Below are 17979 nucleotides of genomic sequence, written 5' to 3' on the forward strand. Positions count from 1 at the left end.
AACCTGGAATTCATTCTAGAAATTCCTATATTCTTATTAGAAAAATGGAAGTCATGTGGACCCAGTGGGCACTATTATCTTTTCTCCCTTTGGGAGTGAAAGAGAGCTGTAGGGAAGCTGTCTCTGTGGACATCATAAGAGAGCTGGCTGTGTCTATTGGATCTTGGTTATGACACCAGTGATACTCCTGTGAAACGAGGGACCGGGTATCCCAAGCACAGCAATAGCCTCTGCTTGGCAGGACACCTTCCAGCCAGATCCAAAGAACTGAGAGATTTGGAAGCCAAAATGCCCAGTTACAACGTTAAGAGCAGGCACGGTGGAGAATGGCAATTGTGATGCCAAAGAAAATGAGACAGCAGAGAGAAGATGCCCCGGAATTCTCAAGGGACAAGCCAGAGCAGTAGTCAGGGCACAAGAGGTGGGCGTGCTGAGGCCTATATTGGAAGCACAGAGTCTGAACCGCCAAGCAGACCTGGGTTTGCACAAACGCAAGGCCCCCAGTGTCTCAGGGGTGGGAGGGGGCCCTTGGTGGGATAGGACTTGGATGTGCAAAGCTGAGGTCTTCTCCAGGGAGGCTGATCTGGTGGGGCAAGAAGGAAGTTCCTCAGCAGAAGGGCGTGGCTGTGACAGGCGCTCCAAGGAAGGGTGAGGGGAGGGAGAAAGAGCAGGTGCCTCCCCCCGCAATGGGTCCTCCTTCCTCTGCTTTATATGTAGATACATCCTGGGGGCTCTGGTCCAGTCTGGCTCCAGCTCTTATGCGGATCCTAGCCTCAAGAGGTGCCAGGTGAACACTGTGGATTGGGTCTACCCCTGGAGAACCAGCACATGGCATTCAGCTCAGTTTAGCGAACATATCATCAGCTCTTGTATTGAAGGGGAGCTGCCACTTCTCAGCTTCTGCCATGTGCCGGGTGCTTCTGCTGGGAGTTACCTGTGCAGCAAGCAGTCCTATCAGTTCTCACTTCGCAGATGGGAAATGGGCTCTGAGAGGTTAACTTGGCAAAAGCCAAAGTTGGCCTCAGGTCCTCCCATGTCAGAGTTCATTCCTCATTGCTTCCTCTCCCCAAGCACCAGATGGGCAGTGGGGGTCCACAGTGGAGACTCTTGTCCCCAGGAGGTTACAGTACACTGATGACTACAGTACAATGTGGGAAAGTGCCCTGGAAACACAAGAAAAACTGGTGTGCTTTTTCTGGGGGCGAAAGCTTCTAGAGGGAAATAGTTTGAGCTGAGCCTTAAGTGATAAGAGACTTCCACTGAGTTAGAAGGGACTTACGTCTATGCTTAGCAGACTTAGGAAAGATATTCCACCTTGACATCTGTGTGTTATGGCTGGGAAGCGATTTAAGCATAAGCATATGTAAATGCTATCTGTGAAGCCGAGAGCGGGTCCCAGAATGCCACTGTTGGGGGTCCTGCTGGGATGCTGTGGGGCTTTGCAATACGGCAGCAAGAGAGTTTTTAAAGGACACTTACGTTGCGTTCGCTCTGCATATGAGTCCTGACTCTACTTACCGGGATGGATCTGGGGAGACCCCACTTGGATCAAGCCCAGTAAAGGCTCCAGGCTCAAGCTCAGAGAGTGTGAGGGAACTGTCTTCTCTGAATTCCTGGGGCCAAGGGAAGTGCTGGGAATGAGACCAAGATGCAGTGGTGATGCCAGCCCCTGGGAGGCGCCTCAGAGCCCAGGCTCCGTGGCCTCTTGGAAGGTGACATTGACAGGGAGGCAGCGGCTCACCCACTGAGCATCAGGACCACCCAGGAGGATCATCATAAGGTCACCCACCAGCGGCAGAGAGAGCCAGGGGCCAAGTTAGAGACATGGAGGCTGGGATGCAATGACAACAAGATAGGGGCTATTTGTGTGTGTTTTTATATTTTTTCTTAATTGGTTTTGTTGATTTCCCCTGCTTCCCCCCCTCCCCCCCCCGCAAACCAGCTTGTGATTTGGTTATTTTTTTCTGTTATTGTGCTTTTTTTCCTGCTGTTTCATTGATTTCTACTCTCATTTTGACTTGTTTTTTGTCATCCATATTAATATATACACCTGTAGTTTATTTATTTTTACTACTGGATAGTTGACTATCTCACAGTTTATCTATAAATTCTCCCGTCAAAGAACATTTTGGTTGTTTCCAGGTTTTTTGCCATTAAAAACAATGATGCTGTGAACCGTCTTGTAAATGCGGTGCAGATGAGGAAGCATTTCTTTTATATACATACCATATTTTATTTCTTCTAAGATATATTTTTTGTATGTTAATATATCTGAAATCAGACGGTGTATTAAAATTAGTGGCATCTTTGGATATAAATAAGCAGCTTTTTTTCCCTTTCTTGGTGATACATAATGTAACTGTACATCTTATAATCAATGGAGAGTTAGATTTTGATGAAATCGTGTAAATAAGAGCAAAATTTCTCATCCTCGCATTTACTGGGTTATTTTTCAAGCATCAGTTCCTGCCCACCAGCCACTCATGGGAATTGCTGTTGCCTCACGGCTTCACCAATATTTAGTACTGCTGATTTTTGCCAATCGGGTAGATGTGACATGGTCTCTTGTTGTGATTTTCTCCTCTTTCCTTTGTTTACTAATGAGGTTGAATATCTTTTCAGCTGCCTAGTGAGACCATTCCTCTTCTGAGAAATGCCTGTTCTGTCTTTGCCTATTTTTTCCATTGGGTTACTAGTCTTTCTCAAATTATCAATAATTTTTAAAAAATATATATGTATGTATTTATTTATTTACTTACTTACTTATTTAGCTGCCGTGGGTCTTAGTTGCAGCACATGGGATCTTTGTTGAGGCGTGTGGGATCTTCTAGTTGCAGCATGTGGGATCTAGCTCCCTGACCAGGGATTGAACCTGGGCCCCTGCATTGGGAGCGCAAAGTCTTAACTGCTGGACCACCAGGGAATTCCCACTCAAATTATCAATAATTTACAGAAGTTTTAAAGATAAGTTTTGATGCTAACCCTTTCTTTGTCTGTTACATGGGTTACAAATATCTTTTCTAAGTTTTAGTTTGTCTTCCCTCTCTATCACATCTATTGATGGTCAGAAATATTTGAATTAAAAATACTTGAATTTATTTAGTAGTGTTTGCTTTGGGAACATTTTAAAGATATCCTTTCCTACCCAGAATCATAAGGATATTAACTATTTTATCTCTTAAAGGTCTTAAAGTTTTATCATTCATATTTGGGGTTTTAGATTCTCTGGAATTGATTTGTGGGCATGGTAAGAATTAGGGAACTGATTTTGATTTCTAAAATAATAACTAACTGTCCCATCATCACTTATTATATTTGTTTTTATCCAAATTACCTCATTATTTTTCACATTTTCATATATGTAAGGGTCTCATTCTGGGTTCTTTATTCTTTACCATTAGTCTGTTCTTATTTATTCCTGTAGCAGTGCAATATCTTTTTTCTACATCTTTAAAGTAATTTTTGATATCTGATAGAACAAATACTCTGTCCTAAATATTTGTGTCTTTCTCCACATAGCAGCCTTATTGATTTTCCTCTCTAACTAGGCTTGGCTTATCCCCTCACATGCACAAAGAGGCTGCCGTCATCTGGGCATCTCAGAAAACCCCACAGTAAGCTGGGAATCAACAACTGGGTTATGCTAGAGGCCTCACTTCCCAGGTAGTACAAGTGTTCTTTAAAAGCAGTCTAACCTGAGAGTCTAACCTGCTTGGTCAGGTCAGAATTGCCTAACCCATTTTGCAGATGAGCAAACCAAGAGAAGGTCAGTGACCTGTTCGTTGACATGGCTAGTCCACGATGCAGCTGGCCTTGAGTGCAAGTCGGCTTCTGTGTTTCCAGTGCAGAACTGCTGACCTCCAAACACAGCTGCATTTCCCATGACTCCTCAACCTCATTTGCTGCAGTGGATTTTGCTCCCAGTCTGCAGAAGAGCTCTTCAGGCCAGCAGTTTCACTCTTCATTCAATTTCGTGCCCAGCCCCACCCAGTCCCACTGGACTGGCTTTTCAAGCTGCAAGAGCTGCTCTGCTCACTCTTCTTCCCAAGCACTCTTCTCATTTACTTCTTTTTCCAGTTTTGGTTTTAATGATCTGTTCTTATGCTTCTAACCCCCTCCCCCAGATTGGTAAGTGTGCATCATCCCTCTTTTTGCCTGGACACCTGGAAGTGCTAAATCTTGGCATTCCCACCTTTTCTCACATTCTTGAGCCACTGCTGTTGGCTTCTCCCGTTTTGTGTCTCTGTGCAAGTACAGAAGAAAGGCCATGCTGGGGTGCTGGCAGGAGAGCTGTAATTACTGAAGCTAATGCCTCGTCTCCCTCTAAAGTTCAAGTTCATTAGTGAAACTTCCTTTACCTTGTCTTTCTCGTTTCTGATGAGCCTGTACTTATTTTGCAATCAAGAGTAAAAACGTTGAACTACAATAATAACACATCATTAACTTTTGCTAGAATGTTAATCTCCATGAGGGCAGAGATTTTCTGTCTATTTTGCTTGCTGCTGTGACTTTGGGGTCTAGACCAGTGCCTGGCCCATGGCGATGCTATAAAAAATGTTTGCTGGATACATAAGGAGATGAATTTTATTGGGTACTCTCCATGTGCCAAGTCACATGAGGGCTTCCTGTGTGTCTCCTCTCTTGGCTCTCATATCAATCCAGTGACTGGATATCACGATTCCTGTTTGGGAGATGGGGAAGCTGTGTCAGACAGAAGTTAGGGGGATCGTTAAAGTCACAAACTTTTTAAGTGTTCAGACTAGATTCAAGCTCATATCTGTGGGACACCAAGAACATTCTCTTATGCCTTCATGCAATGATGCTGCTATCCTTGAGGGTACGTAGAAATGAGATGCTGCCTCGGTGGAGGGGCGGGTCTCAGAATCACTATTGTTCCTTTCACTCATTTGGGTGGGCGGGGAATAGAAAGCATTATGATCCTCTTTTTTTTCTAGAGCTGCTATAAAAAGACAAATAACTCAATTTAAAATTTGAGCCAAGTACCTGAATAGACATTTCTCTAAAGAAGATATACAAATGGGCAGTAAGCACATGAAAAGATGTATAACACTGTTAGTCATTAGGGAAAGGCAAATCAAACCCACAGTGAGATACTACCTCACAGCCACTAGGAGGCTGAAATTTTAAAAATGGATAATAACAAGTGTTGGCAAAGATAGGGGAAAATGAAACCCTCATACTTTGCTAGTGGGGATGTTAAATGGTGCCGTCACTTTGGAAAACAGACTGACATTTCCTCAAAAAGTTAAACACGGACTTATCATACGACCCAGCAATTCCACCCTTAGGTATATCCCCATGAGAAAAGAAACCTATGTCCACAGAAAACCTTGTGCACAAATGTTCGTGGTAGCACTGTTTATTATAACCAAAAACTGAAAACGACTCAAGAGTTCATCAGCTAATGAGTAGATGCACTAGCCACACAGTGTGAATACAGATACAAAATGAATATTATTCAGCCATAGAAAGGAATGAAATTCTACACGTGCTACAACATGGATGAACCTTGAATACATGTTACTCGGTGAAAGAAGCCAGACATAAAAGCCCACCTATTGTATGATTCCATTTATATGAAATGTCCAGAATAGGCAAATCTGGAAAACATGTATCAGTGGTTTCCAAGGATGGGGAGTAATGGGTATGGGGATTCTTTGCAGGATGATGAAAATGTTACGGAATTAGATGCTAGTTGCACAACTTTGTGAATATACAGAACGCATTGAATTTTACTCTTTAAAGGATAAGTTTTATGGCATGTGATTTATATTTTTTAAAGAATCAACTACAGGGAGAGAGCAGCTCATCCCAGCTAGACAGGGTGTGGTTAGAAGATACTTGACTGACAGCCAGTGATCTGGGGTCTTGAGTAGACGTGACCAAGTGAGCCTGACTCTGCCACTTCCCAGCCAGGAGCTTCTCTGGCAAGCCCTGTCCCACTCTGAGCCTCTGTTTCCTTTTTTTGTTAAGGGCAGGTGAGGACAAGCCTATACACATAAGGGGGCAGTTTCCCTTGTTCTTGCCTAAGTGTGGGATCTGTTACAGCAGGAGGGACTAGTAGGAGACACTGAGTGCTCAGGTCTTTTGTCCATTAAACAACAACTCAAAACAAAAATCACAGCCAGCGAGAATAGCAGCCTTGTTCTAACTGCCCACCATGGCTGGTGAGCTGTTGGAGAATCCTGCAGTGAGGCCACTCTGGCTTTCCAAGTAGGAATAGAAGATGATGGCAGTAGGGTGTAAGCGTCTCTGAGCCTGGGTTTTTCCTTGAATACTGGGCTCTCGGTCTGGTTCGGTGACAGCATCTCTCTCCCCAGACCCCCGATGTGGCTAATGGCTCCTATAATGAGAGATTCACGACTTGGAGCTTTCAGACACTGCACCGACCTCATTTGTCCAGCTCATGGCAGAACCTGAAATCATCTCTGTGGGTTCCAGCCAGGCTCCAGCCAAGGCAGCCGAAAGGATGAGGAACAAGAAGGCACACAGCCCCGCAAACAAGAGTCACGTTGCCCCTCGTGAAGGAGAGCAAATCCACGCTGACATCTTATGAACATATTTCGGTGGCTTGTTTACAGAACGAACCCTGAGCTGACAGCCTCTCCTGGACTCTCCAGAGAATGTGGCTTTGCAGCTGGGCCAGACGGAGCTCCAGGTTCTTTTGCAGGAGGTTCCAACAACATCCCATTTTTCTTCTTTGTGTGTCGGTTGTGATCCAGCCCCGACTAAAGGCACACAATCCACCCCTGCTCATCCTGCAGAAAGCTGCTCAGGTAACCAGCGGGTGATCGGGACCTCGCTGCAGCCTGGACCTCAACCAGGGTAGGGGCCTGGGGGGCAGACACGGTTACCTCTGAAATCAAACCGCTCCATGATGTTCAGTATAAGGTAGCGATGATGCTGTTCAGTGAGCTTGACGTTCCTTGAAGAAGAGAGGGCGTCACGATGCCATTTTCCAGTTCCGAAAGCAGCAAGCTGAAGTGGAGGTGCCGCACCCACACCCCCTCCCTCAAGGGTCCCCAGCACCTCGCGGCCCAGCCATCGTGGACAAGACCCTTGGCGGAGCCAGATGGCATCCTGGAGGCCACGCAGGCCCCTGTACGCTCCTCATGTCACAGACGGGGTAGCTGAGCCCTGGATGCGCTGACCGGCTCAAGTCACAGCCGAACGGCGGCTGGGATCTGAGCCTGGTGTCTCGGATGCTTGTCTGGACGCGTCCTGCTGAATAGTGCTGTGTTAGGCCCAAAAGAAAGGAGGAAAAATCCTCGTCTTTCCACCTCTGCCACGGCTCCTTCTTGCCGCCCACACCCCGGCCTCTGCTTCGCTGGGGCTGCACGTTCCCAGGAAGCTGAGCAGACCCCTCGGCCCTGCCCAGGCCCTGGCTTCTCTCACCTGGGCTGCCTCCCAGCTCACAGAGTCCTTCCTGGAGGAGGGGTGGGGGAGGGGGGGCGGAGGGGGTGGGTGGCACCCTCTCTCCCTTTCAGGTTGGAGCCCACCGTTGAAGATGTTTGGGTTACGTGACAGAGACCACCTGTGCTTAACTGCGTCCCTCTGTCAAGGGCTTCAAATGAGACCCACTCCTTCTCCCCCTCCTCCTGCACGTGGGTAGGAAGGGAGGAAAGGACAGATCTTTTAAGATGACTGAGAAACATCTATCCACGTGGCTAGCTCTTTGCCCTTCCTACCCTTCCAAAAAGGACTCCAGTGATTGCTAAGAAGATATTAGGGCCCAGAATGAAAGGCAGATGACAGCCTGTAGAGAACCCTGAAAGCAGGAACTGGAAGCAGGATTTGTGCAGCCGTGTTCACGGCTGCCTTATTCACAACAGCCCAAAGGTGAGGGCAACCCAAGTGTCCATCGACGGATGAATGGATAAACAAAGTATGGTCCATCCATGCAGTGGAATATTAGTCAGCATTTATTTTTAAAGTTTTTTATTTAAAAAAATTTTTTTGGCTGCACCACACAGCACGTGGGATTTAGTTCCCTAGCCAGGGCTCCAACCTGCACCCCCGGTAGTGGAAGCGCAGAGTCTTAACCACTGGACCGCCAGGGAAGTCCCTATTCGCCTTTTAAAAGGAAGGAGGTTCTGACACATGAGACAGGATGGATGAACCTCGAGGAGATTACGCTGAGTAACATAAGCCAGTCACAACAGGACAGACGCTATAATTCCACTCACGTGAGGTCCCTATAGTAGTCAAATTCATAGAGACAGAAGGTAGAATGGCGCTGCTCCAGGGCTGGGGGAGGGAGAAATGGTTATGAGTTAAAGTGGACAGAGTTCCAGTCTAGGAAGATGAAAAAGTCCTGCGGGTAGATGGGGGTGATGTTTTCCCAACATGGTGTAGATGAACGTGCCTAATGCCACAGAACTGGACACAAACATGGCTACGGTGGTAAATTTTATGTTTTGTGTATTTTACCACAAGTAAGAAGGGGAAAAAGCCCATAGAGGAAATAATCAAATCCACGTTGCGTTGAAAAATGTCCCCTTAAGCCTCTTACTCCTTCATCGGCTCTGAGCTCTTTAAAGGAGGGGACTCCTGTGCTCCAGTCATCTTTGGTCGCCCAGCGCCTGGCTCAGGTCCTCTAAGACGTCAGGTCCCCAGTAACTGGTGGCTACACTGAGGTCGTGGCGTGACGCCACCAACGCCGCACACGTGAGCCGGGCTCAGGGGGTTAGCCGGCTGGCGCATGCGCACGAGCATATTTGTCGGTAAGGTCCTTGCGCCCAGTGGTCTTACCTCATCCTGCAGGGGAGACCCAGCTCGCGCCCCACGGAAGGAAAACCCTGGAGCGACACACGGACACCAAGGGCAGAGGCGAGGAGCCTCCGATTCCAGGTGTCTGGGAAATCAGCCAGAGCCAGAGTGGCTACAGAATTAGTGGGCAGGTTTTTATTCACTATTGCACAGGTCTGTATTATACTCCATCATTTTCTGGGAGAGATGGAAATTATGTGAAACTGTGGCCAGTAACACCTTCCATTGCGGGGGTGGGCACTGTTGACAGACAGTGTGCTGGGCCAGTGAAAACCTTTCTTTTCATAGAGACCAGCCCTTCGGTTTGCCCCTTTTATTGAGGAGCAAGCAGCATTAGAATGTGGGAGCCCCAGGTATCTCCTGGCCTTGGCGCCCACACCCCGGCTGCTCTGTCCGCTTTCTCAAGCTTCACAGGAGAGGTTATCAGATCCCACAGATTCTGCCTCATTTCTACCTTTTCTGCATGTGCGCTGACTGTGAATGTTGCAAAGTCTCTGCTTGAAGCTTATTGGACAGGTAATGTTTGGCAGGTTGCTTCAACAAGGCTCAGCATTCTCATCTGTAAAATGGGGGTAATAATTGTGCTTTTCTCCAGAGGTCATTCTGAGTGTTAAAGGAGATAATCTGGGTATCCAACGTCTGTCTTACCATCATCGCACAATAAATTTTAGCCGTGATGACATAATAGTGACATTGACCCGACACAAAGCACCTTGGGGTTGTCCAGTGAAATTTACATCGTCCTGGTGTTTATGAACCAGCTTACGAAGGTGCTATCCATTTATATAATGACCCATGCTATCAATGCCTTATCCCAGGGGATAAAACCACTCTCCGTATGTATTTCATTTGAAAGGCAATGAGGTATGCAATTTGTCATGTCCCCCTTTTGGCCTTGGCTGCTACAAACTCACCCTTAGTTTGTGATTCTTCTACACCAGGGTCATCTTTAGCCCAGGCTTTATGGCCCAGTGATTTCTCCAGCTCATTACTTGCTTCTTTTATCACAGTTTTGCCGGGTTTTATCTGTGTTGTTAATTATAAGCCACCTCAAACATGACTGGGTATATATTATAAAACAATATTCATTATAATTTAGTGTCAAAGGTGTTTTATTAAATTGTAGGAATTGATCGTTCTTATAATAGCTTGCACAGTAAACAGACTGCCGTGTTGCCCAATTTTCTAGATAAACTGGTTTGCAAAAATTGGTAACACGTATTGCAAGTAGGGTAAACAAATTAACATTGTGATGTTATCTGAATGTATTTTAATACTAAGGGAACATTTCCGCAGTAAAAATGCTGCCTGGCAAGAGAACCAGCATCATCAAAACAAGGTGAAAAATAAAAAAGTAATGAGAAGTTGAGAGGAAATGGGTATCTGGCTGTAGGCAGTAGATAAAATGGGTCTTTGTCTCACATATAACCGTGCTCTGCAGAAAACTTTAATGGTTGTGCAAACTTTTCTTACTTGTTAACAAAGCCTCAGATATAAACGTCAATGTGATGATTGCTATTCCTGCTCAGAAGAAATAGCACAAGGTAGACTCCCCACCCCCTGCCCGGTTGTCATGGAAACCTTCTGGTGACTTCATCACAGGTAGAGTGTTTGGAGGTTCTTCAGCCCAACACAGAAGGTGGGCGCCTGACTCATCCAAGAGGAGTTACAGATGTAAACTGTGGCTGGTTTCTCTTTCCTTTAGCTGAGTGCGTCCTTGTCATTAAAAGACCTTTGAATCTAAGTAAAATGTCTTTGAAACATCGGTGGAATATGATCAAACGGTCTGAGGAAGGTATGTTCTGATTTTTTCCCCATAGATACGACTCTTATCAAAATATAAACTTGTTTGTTTGGTCAGCACTCAGCGCATGTCTTCAGTTGGCAGGTGCTGTGCTGAGCACGAGGGGAAGGTGATGATGAGACATCTCTAAAGACCTCTGTCAACTTGGGGGACAGACTCATGAACAGATGATTACAGGACAGGGTGGTGAGGACACGGTGGCGCCAGCCTGTCAGGGCCACTGTGCTGGGTTGAATTGTGTCCCCCCAAAGATGCATTCACGTCCGAACCCCCAGACCTGTGGATGGGACCTTATTTGGAAATGGGGTCTTTGCAGATGTAGTCAAGATGAGGTCATACTGAATTAGGATGGGGCTTCAGTCCAGTGACTGGGGTCATTATAAAGAGAGTGGGATTTAGAGACCCAGGGAAGATGGCCACATGAGGATGGAGACAGAGCAGTGATGCTGACACAAGCCAAGGGATGCTGAGGGTGGCCAGCAGCCTCCAGAAGCTAGGAAGAGGAGAGGAAGGATTCCTCCCTGGATGCTTCAGGGAGCGCGTGGCCCTGCCAACACCTTGATGTCAGACGTCTGGCCTCCAGAACCGTGAGAGCATAAATTCCTGTTGTTTTAAGCTGCCTGGTTTGTGGTCATTTGTTACGGCAGCTCTTATAAAAAGAATATAAGCAGCAACATAGCTTGGAAGGCATGTGGGGTGGGGGCAGACCTAGGGGCCCTTCTGAGAGGAGGTGATTTGAGCTGTGCAGAGGGGTTAGCCCCCTGGGAAAGTTGGGCAGGTGGTATCCAAGGCCAAGGTCACGGAGACGTCAAAGTAGCCACATCCGGGAAGGAGAAGAGGCTTGTTTTAAGGATTTCTATCCCCATCTCCTTTTTTAAATTAAAAAAAAATTTTTCTGGAACTCAGGAGAGATTTTATTAGCTACATTCATAGAAATAGTTTTACTTAATAGATTTTTAAACTTCAAAGTCTTTGGACTACTTTTTTTTTTTTTTTTTTTTTTTTTTGGCACACGGGCTTAGTTGTTCCGTGGCATGTGGGATCTTCCTGGAGCAGGGATCGAACCCGTGTCCCCTGCATTGGCAGGCGGATTCTCAACCACTGCGCCACCTAGGAAGCCCTGGACTACTTTTTTTAAATTTGAGGTATAGTCGATTTACAATGTTGTGTTAATTTCTGCTGTACAATGATTCAGTTATACATACACATACATTCTTTTTCATGTTCTTTTCCATTAAGGTTTATCACAGGATACTGAATATAGTTCCCTGTGCTCTACAGTAGGACTTTGTTTATCCATTCTATATATAATAGCTTGCACCTGCTAACCCCAAACTCCCAATCCATCCCTCCCCCATAAAGTCCCCACCCCCTCCCCCTTGGCAATCACAAGTCTGTTCTCTGCTTGTGAGTCTGTTTCTGTTTCATAGATAAGTTCATTTGTGTCATATTGTAGATGCCACATGTAAGTGATATCATATGTATTTGTCTTTCTCTTTCTGACTTACTTCACTTAGTATGAATAACCACTAGGTCCATCTGTGTGGCTACAAATGGCATTATTTCATTCTTTTTTTTGTGGCTAATATTCCACTGTATATATGTACCACATCTTCTTTATCCATTCATCTTTCGGTGGACATTTTAGGTTGTTTCCATGTCTTGGCTATTGTGAATAGTGCTGCTATGAACATAGGGGTTCATGTATCTTTTTGAATTAGAGTTTTGTCTGGATATATGCCCATATCCTGGTCTCCTTAAGCCCCCAGGACCCCCTGCACATGGGCTCAGATTGTTATGTGTGTGTTTCCCAGGTCCTGTTCTTGGGGGGGCAGGGAAGTATCCCTTTCATTAGAGTTTTCAAAAGAGCATGTGATCTTCACAAGGTCACAAACTGGCAATGTCAAGGGGATTTGGGAGAATCTGACAGGAGACAAGGCTGGTGGGGTCGCCACTTGATTGTGACCTTGCTGAGACCAGGCAGCTCAGGGAAGGTTAAGGTGATGGGATGTGGTAGAGCCTTTTTCATGAGATAAAACAAGACTTGGCTTTTAGCTGTACACTGGAGATGAGGGAAAGGGTGGGTGTGGAGGAAGCACCTCGATTTCTGTTGTGGGAGGATGGTGGCCACTTGCCAAGAAAATGGACCTGTGGAAGGAAGGGGAGGAGGAGCGAGAACGGGAGGGAGGAGGAGCGAGAACGGGAGGGAGGAGGAAAGGGAAAGGGGGAAGAAGAGGAGAGGGCAGGGGCAGCATCTCGAGGGGGGTTGGCCGCTCCCCTTTTGGAAAAGCTGAGTTGGAAGCGGACTTGAAGGCAGCTGGTTCTAAGGGCTGGTGTGCACAGGTGAGGTCTCGTGCATCCCCTGGCACTGGTCTGAGATTTGGTAGGAGGACCCAGAGGGAAGACAGATGGAGTCAAGGAGAGGACCCCATAGAATAAGGAAGACACAGTAGCCGAGAGGGAGAAGACGACCCCATTGTTCCAGAGTCAAACATGGAAAGATGGTCCAGAGGCATGGGTAGTTAACAGGGTCACATCGCACAGAGATGATTCGCTTGATTCAGATCTGAAAAGTGATTCTCTGAGAAACACCCGCCTAAAATTAAGAAGGGGTACTGTTGAAGGCAGGTGAAAATTCCGAGTAAACCTTGCCTCCTATCAGAGTAGAAATGAGGGAAGGTGTCTACAGTCTACAAAGTAGGAATGTGACTGTCCCATCTCTGCCCCTGATACACATGATAGAGATATGAAAACAGGCAAGCTCTCTGCACTAACGAAAGGCTGGGGCGTTCATTATTTACACGCCACTTTGATGGATGGATTCATTAGGCGATGCATCATGTGGCTTGTCGGCTATTTTTGTGCAGACAACTCAAGCAGTGCTGGGTGCCGCGTGGGAATTGTATGCACTGCCTTACCAGTGTCCCAGGCTTCACCCAATGTACTACTTGCCCTTTCCCAGATTTGCGGGATTTCTCTGCTCTTATACTTTCTCTTCATCCATTTCCACCTTTCTCTTTCACCTCTCCTTGTGCTGCACCGCCTTCTCCCCACCCCACGTCCACTTTTGTCTACATCCACCCCATCCCACACCTTTCCTGGGTCTCTTGGCTGGCAGGGCTCACCTGATGGTTTGCTAGATCCTGAGGTAGCCAAGCTGTGACTTCCTCTTAGAGCCGTGGGAGGGGACAGCATCCCACTGCCTTTGCCACTCGGCCCAGGGCCTCCATCACCCCGAGTGCGGCATAAACTCCCGCTCAGGTGGATCCCGTCCCTGAAGCACATTTTCCTCCAGGGAGGAAGTTGGACTCCAGGAGAGTCTGGCTCAGGGCCTCGTGACTTGCTCAGTTCAGGTTGCTCTGATACTTGCACCTCGGGGAAGTCCTCAAGAGCAGAAGTGACTTTGGAGGAGGGGCTCAGGCTGATGGAGGGGGAAGCATGTTCCACCTTTCCAACCATCACGGGAGAGAAATACTCATCAGACGTGCCTGTGCACTGACACCCTCCCCGGGCACAGAGGACACGGCACCACACACAACTGATTCCTTAACCAGCAATGAGTGGGTGGCTAACAGGGCTGAGTTTTAGTTTGTTTCAAAATAACAGCACGCTGCCATTCTTGATGGCTTCATTCTAATTGAAGACATTGATAAAGGCCCCATGACCATCCCCTAGGTGTGGTTTTCTAAAAGCCTGGGATGATTGTGAATCAAAAGCACTCTGGTTTCCCTCTAGGGCTGAAAGTCACCATCTGTACAGGAGCTTGTTAGTCTAAGACCAACAGTGCTCTTGGACTTGAGCAGCATGGAGTGTCCTAGAAGCCTTAAGTCAAGCCGAGGAGGCTGAGTCCTGCCCCAGAGTTTCTGAATCAGTAGGTCTGCAGGTCAGTAGGTGGGACCTGAGAATGTGCATTGTTTAAAAATTTATTTTCTAATGTTTTTCTTGAAGTATTGTTGATTTTAATGTTTCAGGTGTACAGCAGAGTGATTCAGATTTTATACACACACATACACACACACACACACACACACACAAATGTTCTTTTTTGGATTCTTTTCCCTTGTAGGTTATTACAAGATATTGAGTACATTGTAGTTCCCTGTGCTATATGGTAGGACCTTGTCGTTTATCTGTTTTATATATAGTAGTGTATAGATGTTAATCCCAAACTCCTGATTTGTCCTTCCCCTCCTTCCCCGTTGATAACCGTAAGTTTGTTTTCTATGCCTGTGAGTCTGTTCCTGTTTTGTAAATAAGCTGATTTGTATTATTTTTTTAGATTCCATGTATAAGTGATATCACATGAGATTTGTCTTTCTCTGACTTAAGGTGCTCATCACTAGGTCTGTTCATGTTGCTGCGAACAGCATCATTTCAGGGGATGTGCATTTCTAAATAAATCACCCCGTGATGCGGAGGCTGCTGGTCTGGGGGCCCACACTGAGAGTCCCCCACTACTGGCCACCACTGTGAGCTGGAACCGTGCCGAGTTGCCAAGAAGCAGAGCCTGAGGCAGGGATTGGGGGGCATGAAGGAGGGGAGCGCATCAGGACAGAAGCCTGAGAGAGAGAGAGTGAGGGCGGCCTGATGGGGAAGGCGCTGGGGAAGGACAGGTCTCAGGTACAGTCTGGCCCTTGGTTTCTGCTCTGGAACAAACTACAGAGTTGCCCTCACTTGTGTACCCTCAGAGTCACCACTGGCTGTGGGCCAAAGTGGAGAAAGGTATCGCCTTCCTTAGAGGATGGGTCTCAGAGAAAAGCAACGCTGTGAGCCTCTGACAGCTGCCCTCCCAACAGCCGGGGGCAGCAAGGCCACAGGGCCAGGCAGGAACGGCGTCGTCTCCGTGTTCTAACTCCATAGCAGGGGAACTGGAGGCGCCAAAGTTACATGAACTACAGAGCCACACAGCTAGCATTCGGACCTGGGCTGCCCGACTGCTGTGACGAAGCCGTCTGTCCTACAGGTGCTCAGGGCCCGCCCACCTGCCCACCCTTTGCCAGTTTCCTTTTAACCAGGGCCATTTCCTGATGCAGAGTGAAACTGACCTGCTGGCCCTGGGACAGGCACCTGCCCCCACGAGGCCTCTGGGACAGACCAGCTCGCACTGTGGAGCGAGGGAGCAGCCTGCCTGGCCGCCTCCTGCCCCTGCAGCGGATCTCTTCCAGAAACCAAGGCCAGGTGCCATGTGTCCTGGGTTCTGCAGATTTCTGTATTGGAGACGCCAATCCCACCTGCTGAAAGATGCCCAAACCCCTGTCAGTCTTATTCTTGATAACCTGCCCCAATGTCCCCTGGCTCTGCCTTGCTCAGAGGTGCCAGGGTGGGGCCACTGAGTCGGGGTGGGGGGAGGGCTCTATCAGTGGTGACAGTTATGTGGTCAGGTGGGAAGGGACAGGGGATGTGTCACCATGTGCCAGGCGGGCTGCTAAGTTCTTGGTATGCATTGTCATGTTGTTCCTTGGTATGCATTGTCATGTTGTTCCTTGTAACCCCCCTAGGAGACAGGTCTCGTGTTTCCTCTGACACATGGGAAGACAGACTGACAATCTACGGAACTTACCCCAAATGACTTAAATTGCCCACGTGGTTGCCCAAGTGTCAGAGATGGATTTGAATCAGGGTGTTTCTTTCCCCAAAGTCTTACTTTTAACCATTCTGGTAACTCCTCTCCTGAGGCCTTTGGGGTCATTCATCAATCAGGCGTCCTCATGCATGGCTGCAGCCACACCTCAACTTTACTCAAAAATAGCCTCATCTCTCTAAGTTACAACTTTACTGTTTGTGTGGATCGCCACACACATTGTTAAAAAATTTGAATGTTGCAGTCATGGGGTTCCTAAAGCTTCGATTCCTTTCTTTCAATTACTGTTGCATTGTAAGTGCTTTTCCATATTGTCATCATTTTAAATGCCCCACCTTCCAACCAATACATCCATCTCGGTCTCCCCAACGAGGCTGTGATGGGTGTGGTAATGGTCCCCCCAAATATGTCCACATCCTCATCCCCAGAACCTGTGAATATATCACCTTGTATGGCAGAAGGGACTCTGCCAGTGGGATTAAGAACCCTTCTCTTTTTTTGGTACTTAAATTCCCTTCTAATTTTTTTTCCTTTTAAAAAGAATTTTATTGAGATATAATTGACATACAATAAACTGCATATATTTAAAGGGTACAATATAATTTTTTTTTCTTATTAGTCATCTGTTTTATACATATTAATGCATATATGGCCATCCCAATCTCCCAGGGATGAAGAACCTTGAGATGGGGAGCTTACCCTGAATTCTCTGGCCACCCCAATCTAGTCACAAGGGTCCTTATAGGAATGAAATGGGATCACAGAGAGGTGAAGTGATGATGAAAGCACAGGTTGGAGTGATGAGGGGCTGTGAGCCAAGGAATGTGGCAGCCTCTAGAAGGTGGAAAGGCAAGGAAATAAGGTCTCCCCTAACCCTCCCACAGGAGTGCAGCCCTGCCGACACCTTGATTTTAGCCCAGGGAGACCTGTATTGGACTCTGACCTCCAGAACTGTAAGATAACACATTTGTGTTGTTTAAGCCACTAGGTTTGTGGCTATTTGTTACAGCAGCGGTAAGACACTCATACACAGCCCCTGCTCATCTGGTGGTGGCAGTCTCCCTCCTCCCTGCTAGAGATGATGACACTTCTCCACAGCTAATGCTTGTTGCATATTGTTATAATCTGGGCATTGTGCTAAGGGCTAGCTATTTAGGTCACTTAACCTTTTTTCAGGAACTCTGTGAAGTAAGCACCTCCTTCTCCATTTCATAGCAAGGAACCAAGGGATGCTGAGTCACTTGCCCAAAGCCTCACATGTAGCTAGAGGCCCTGGGACCTCGTCGTGGTCTGAGTCCAGAGAGCACGGATGCCTTGGTGATAGGTGACCCTCACCACCTGAGTGGGGGAGGGGGAGCAGCTGCCTTGGTCCTGCTCATTCACAGTCATAACCAGGGCCATTTATGGATCATCAATCCCACAGCCCACCCTTGGTAACATGCGTTACCCTTAGTGCATGGATGGCAAGGCTGGGCAAGAAGTGTTATATTCTCCACTTTATGGATGAAGAAACTCAGTGAAGAAACACCTACTGCAGGTGAGCTTGGGGCCGAGCTGGGATGCAGACCCAGGCTGGCCTGGCCTCAGGCCTGTGCTGACTGCAGAGTATCTTAAACACGGTGTCGCAGGACCAGAGCTGGGAGATTTCCATCTTCATCAGCTTCATTGTCAGTTCATCATGATGCATCGACGCTGCACAGAAATCCATGACATCTTTCAGGTCTTGTATTTGTTCTTCACAGGAAGTAATCTGTGCACATCATCTTGGATGACTGTCTCTGTCACTCAATAACAGGCATAGATG

The 17979-nt window shown here is 47.2% G+C and overlaps 1 protein-coding gene across 1 annotated transcript in view; it reads left to right on the forward strand.

Annotated features, from left to right (window-relative positions):
• Positions 1–10481: 10481 nt before the first annotated feature.
• The window catches only part of C5H10orf90 (chromosome 5 C10orf90 homolog), an 83235-nt gene continuing 75737 nt past the window's right edge, over positions 10482–17979 (forward strand). Inside the window, exon 1 of the mRNA XM_057734681.1 lies at positions 10482–10585. Within this exon, the coding sequence (XP_057590664.1) occupies positions 10540–10585 (46 nt within the window). The 5' untranslated portion in view covers positions 10482–10539. The remainder of the gene's footprint in view (positions 10586–17979) is intronic.

This window comes from Hippopotamus amphibius, chromosome 5 (genome assembly GCF_030028045.1).
Source record: "Hippopotamus amphibius kiboko isolate mHipAmp2 chromosome 5, mHipAmp2.hap2, whole genome shotgun sequence".
NCBI classification, from domain to species: domain Eukaryota; kingdom Metazoa; phylum Chordata; class Mammalia; order Artiodactyla; family Hippopotamidae; genus Hippopotamus; species Hippopotamus amphibius.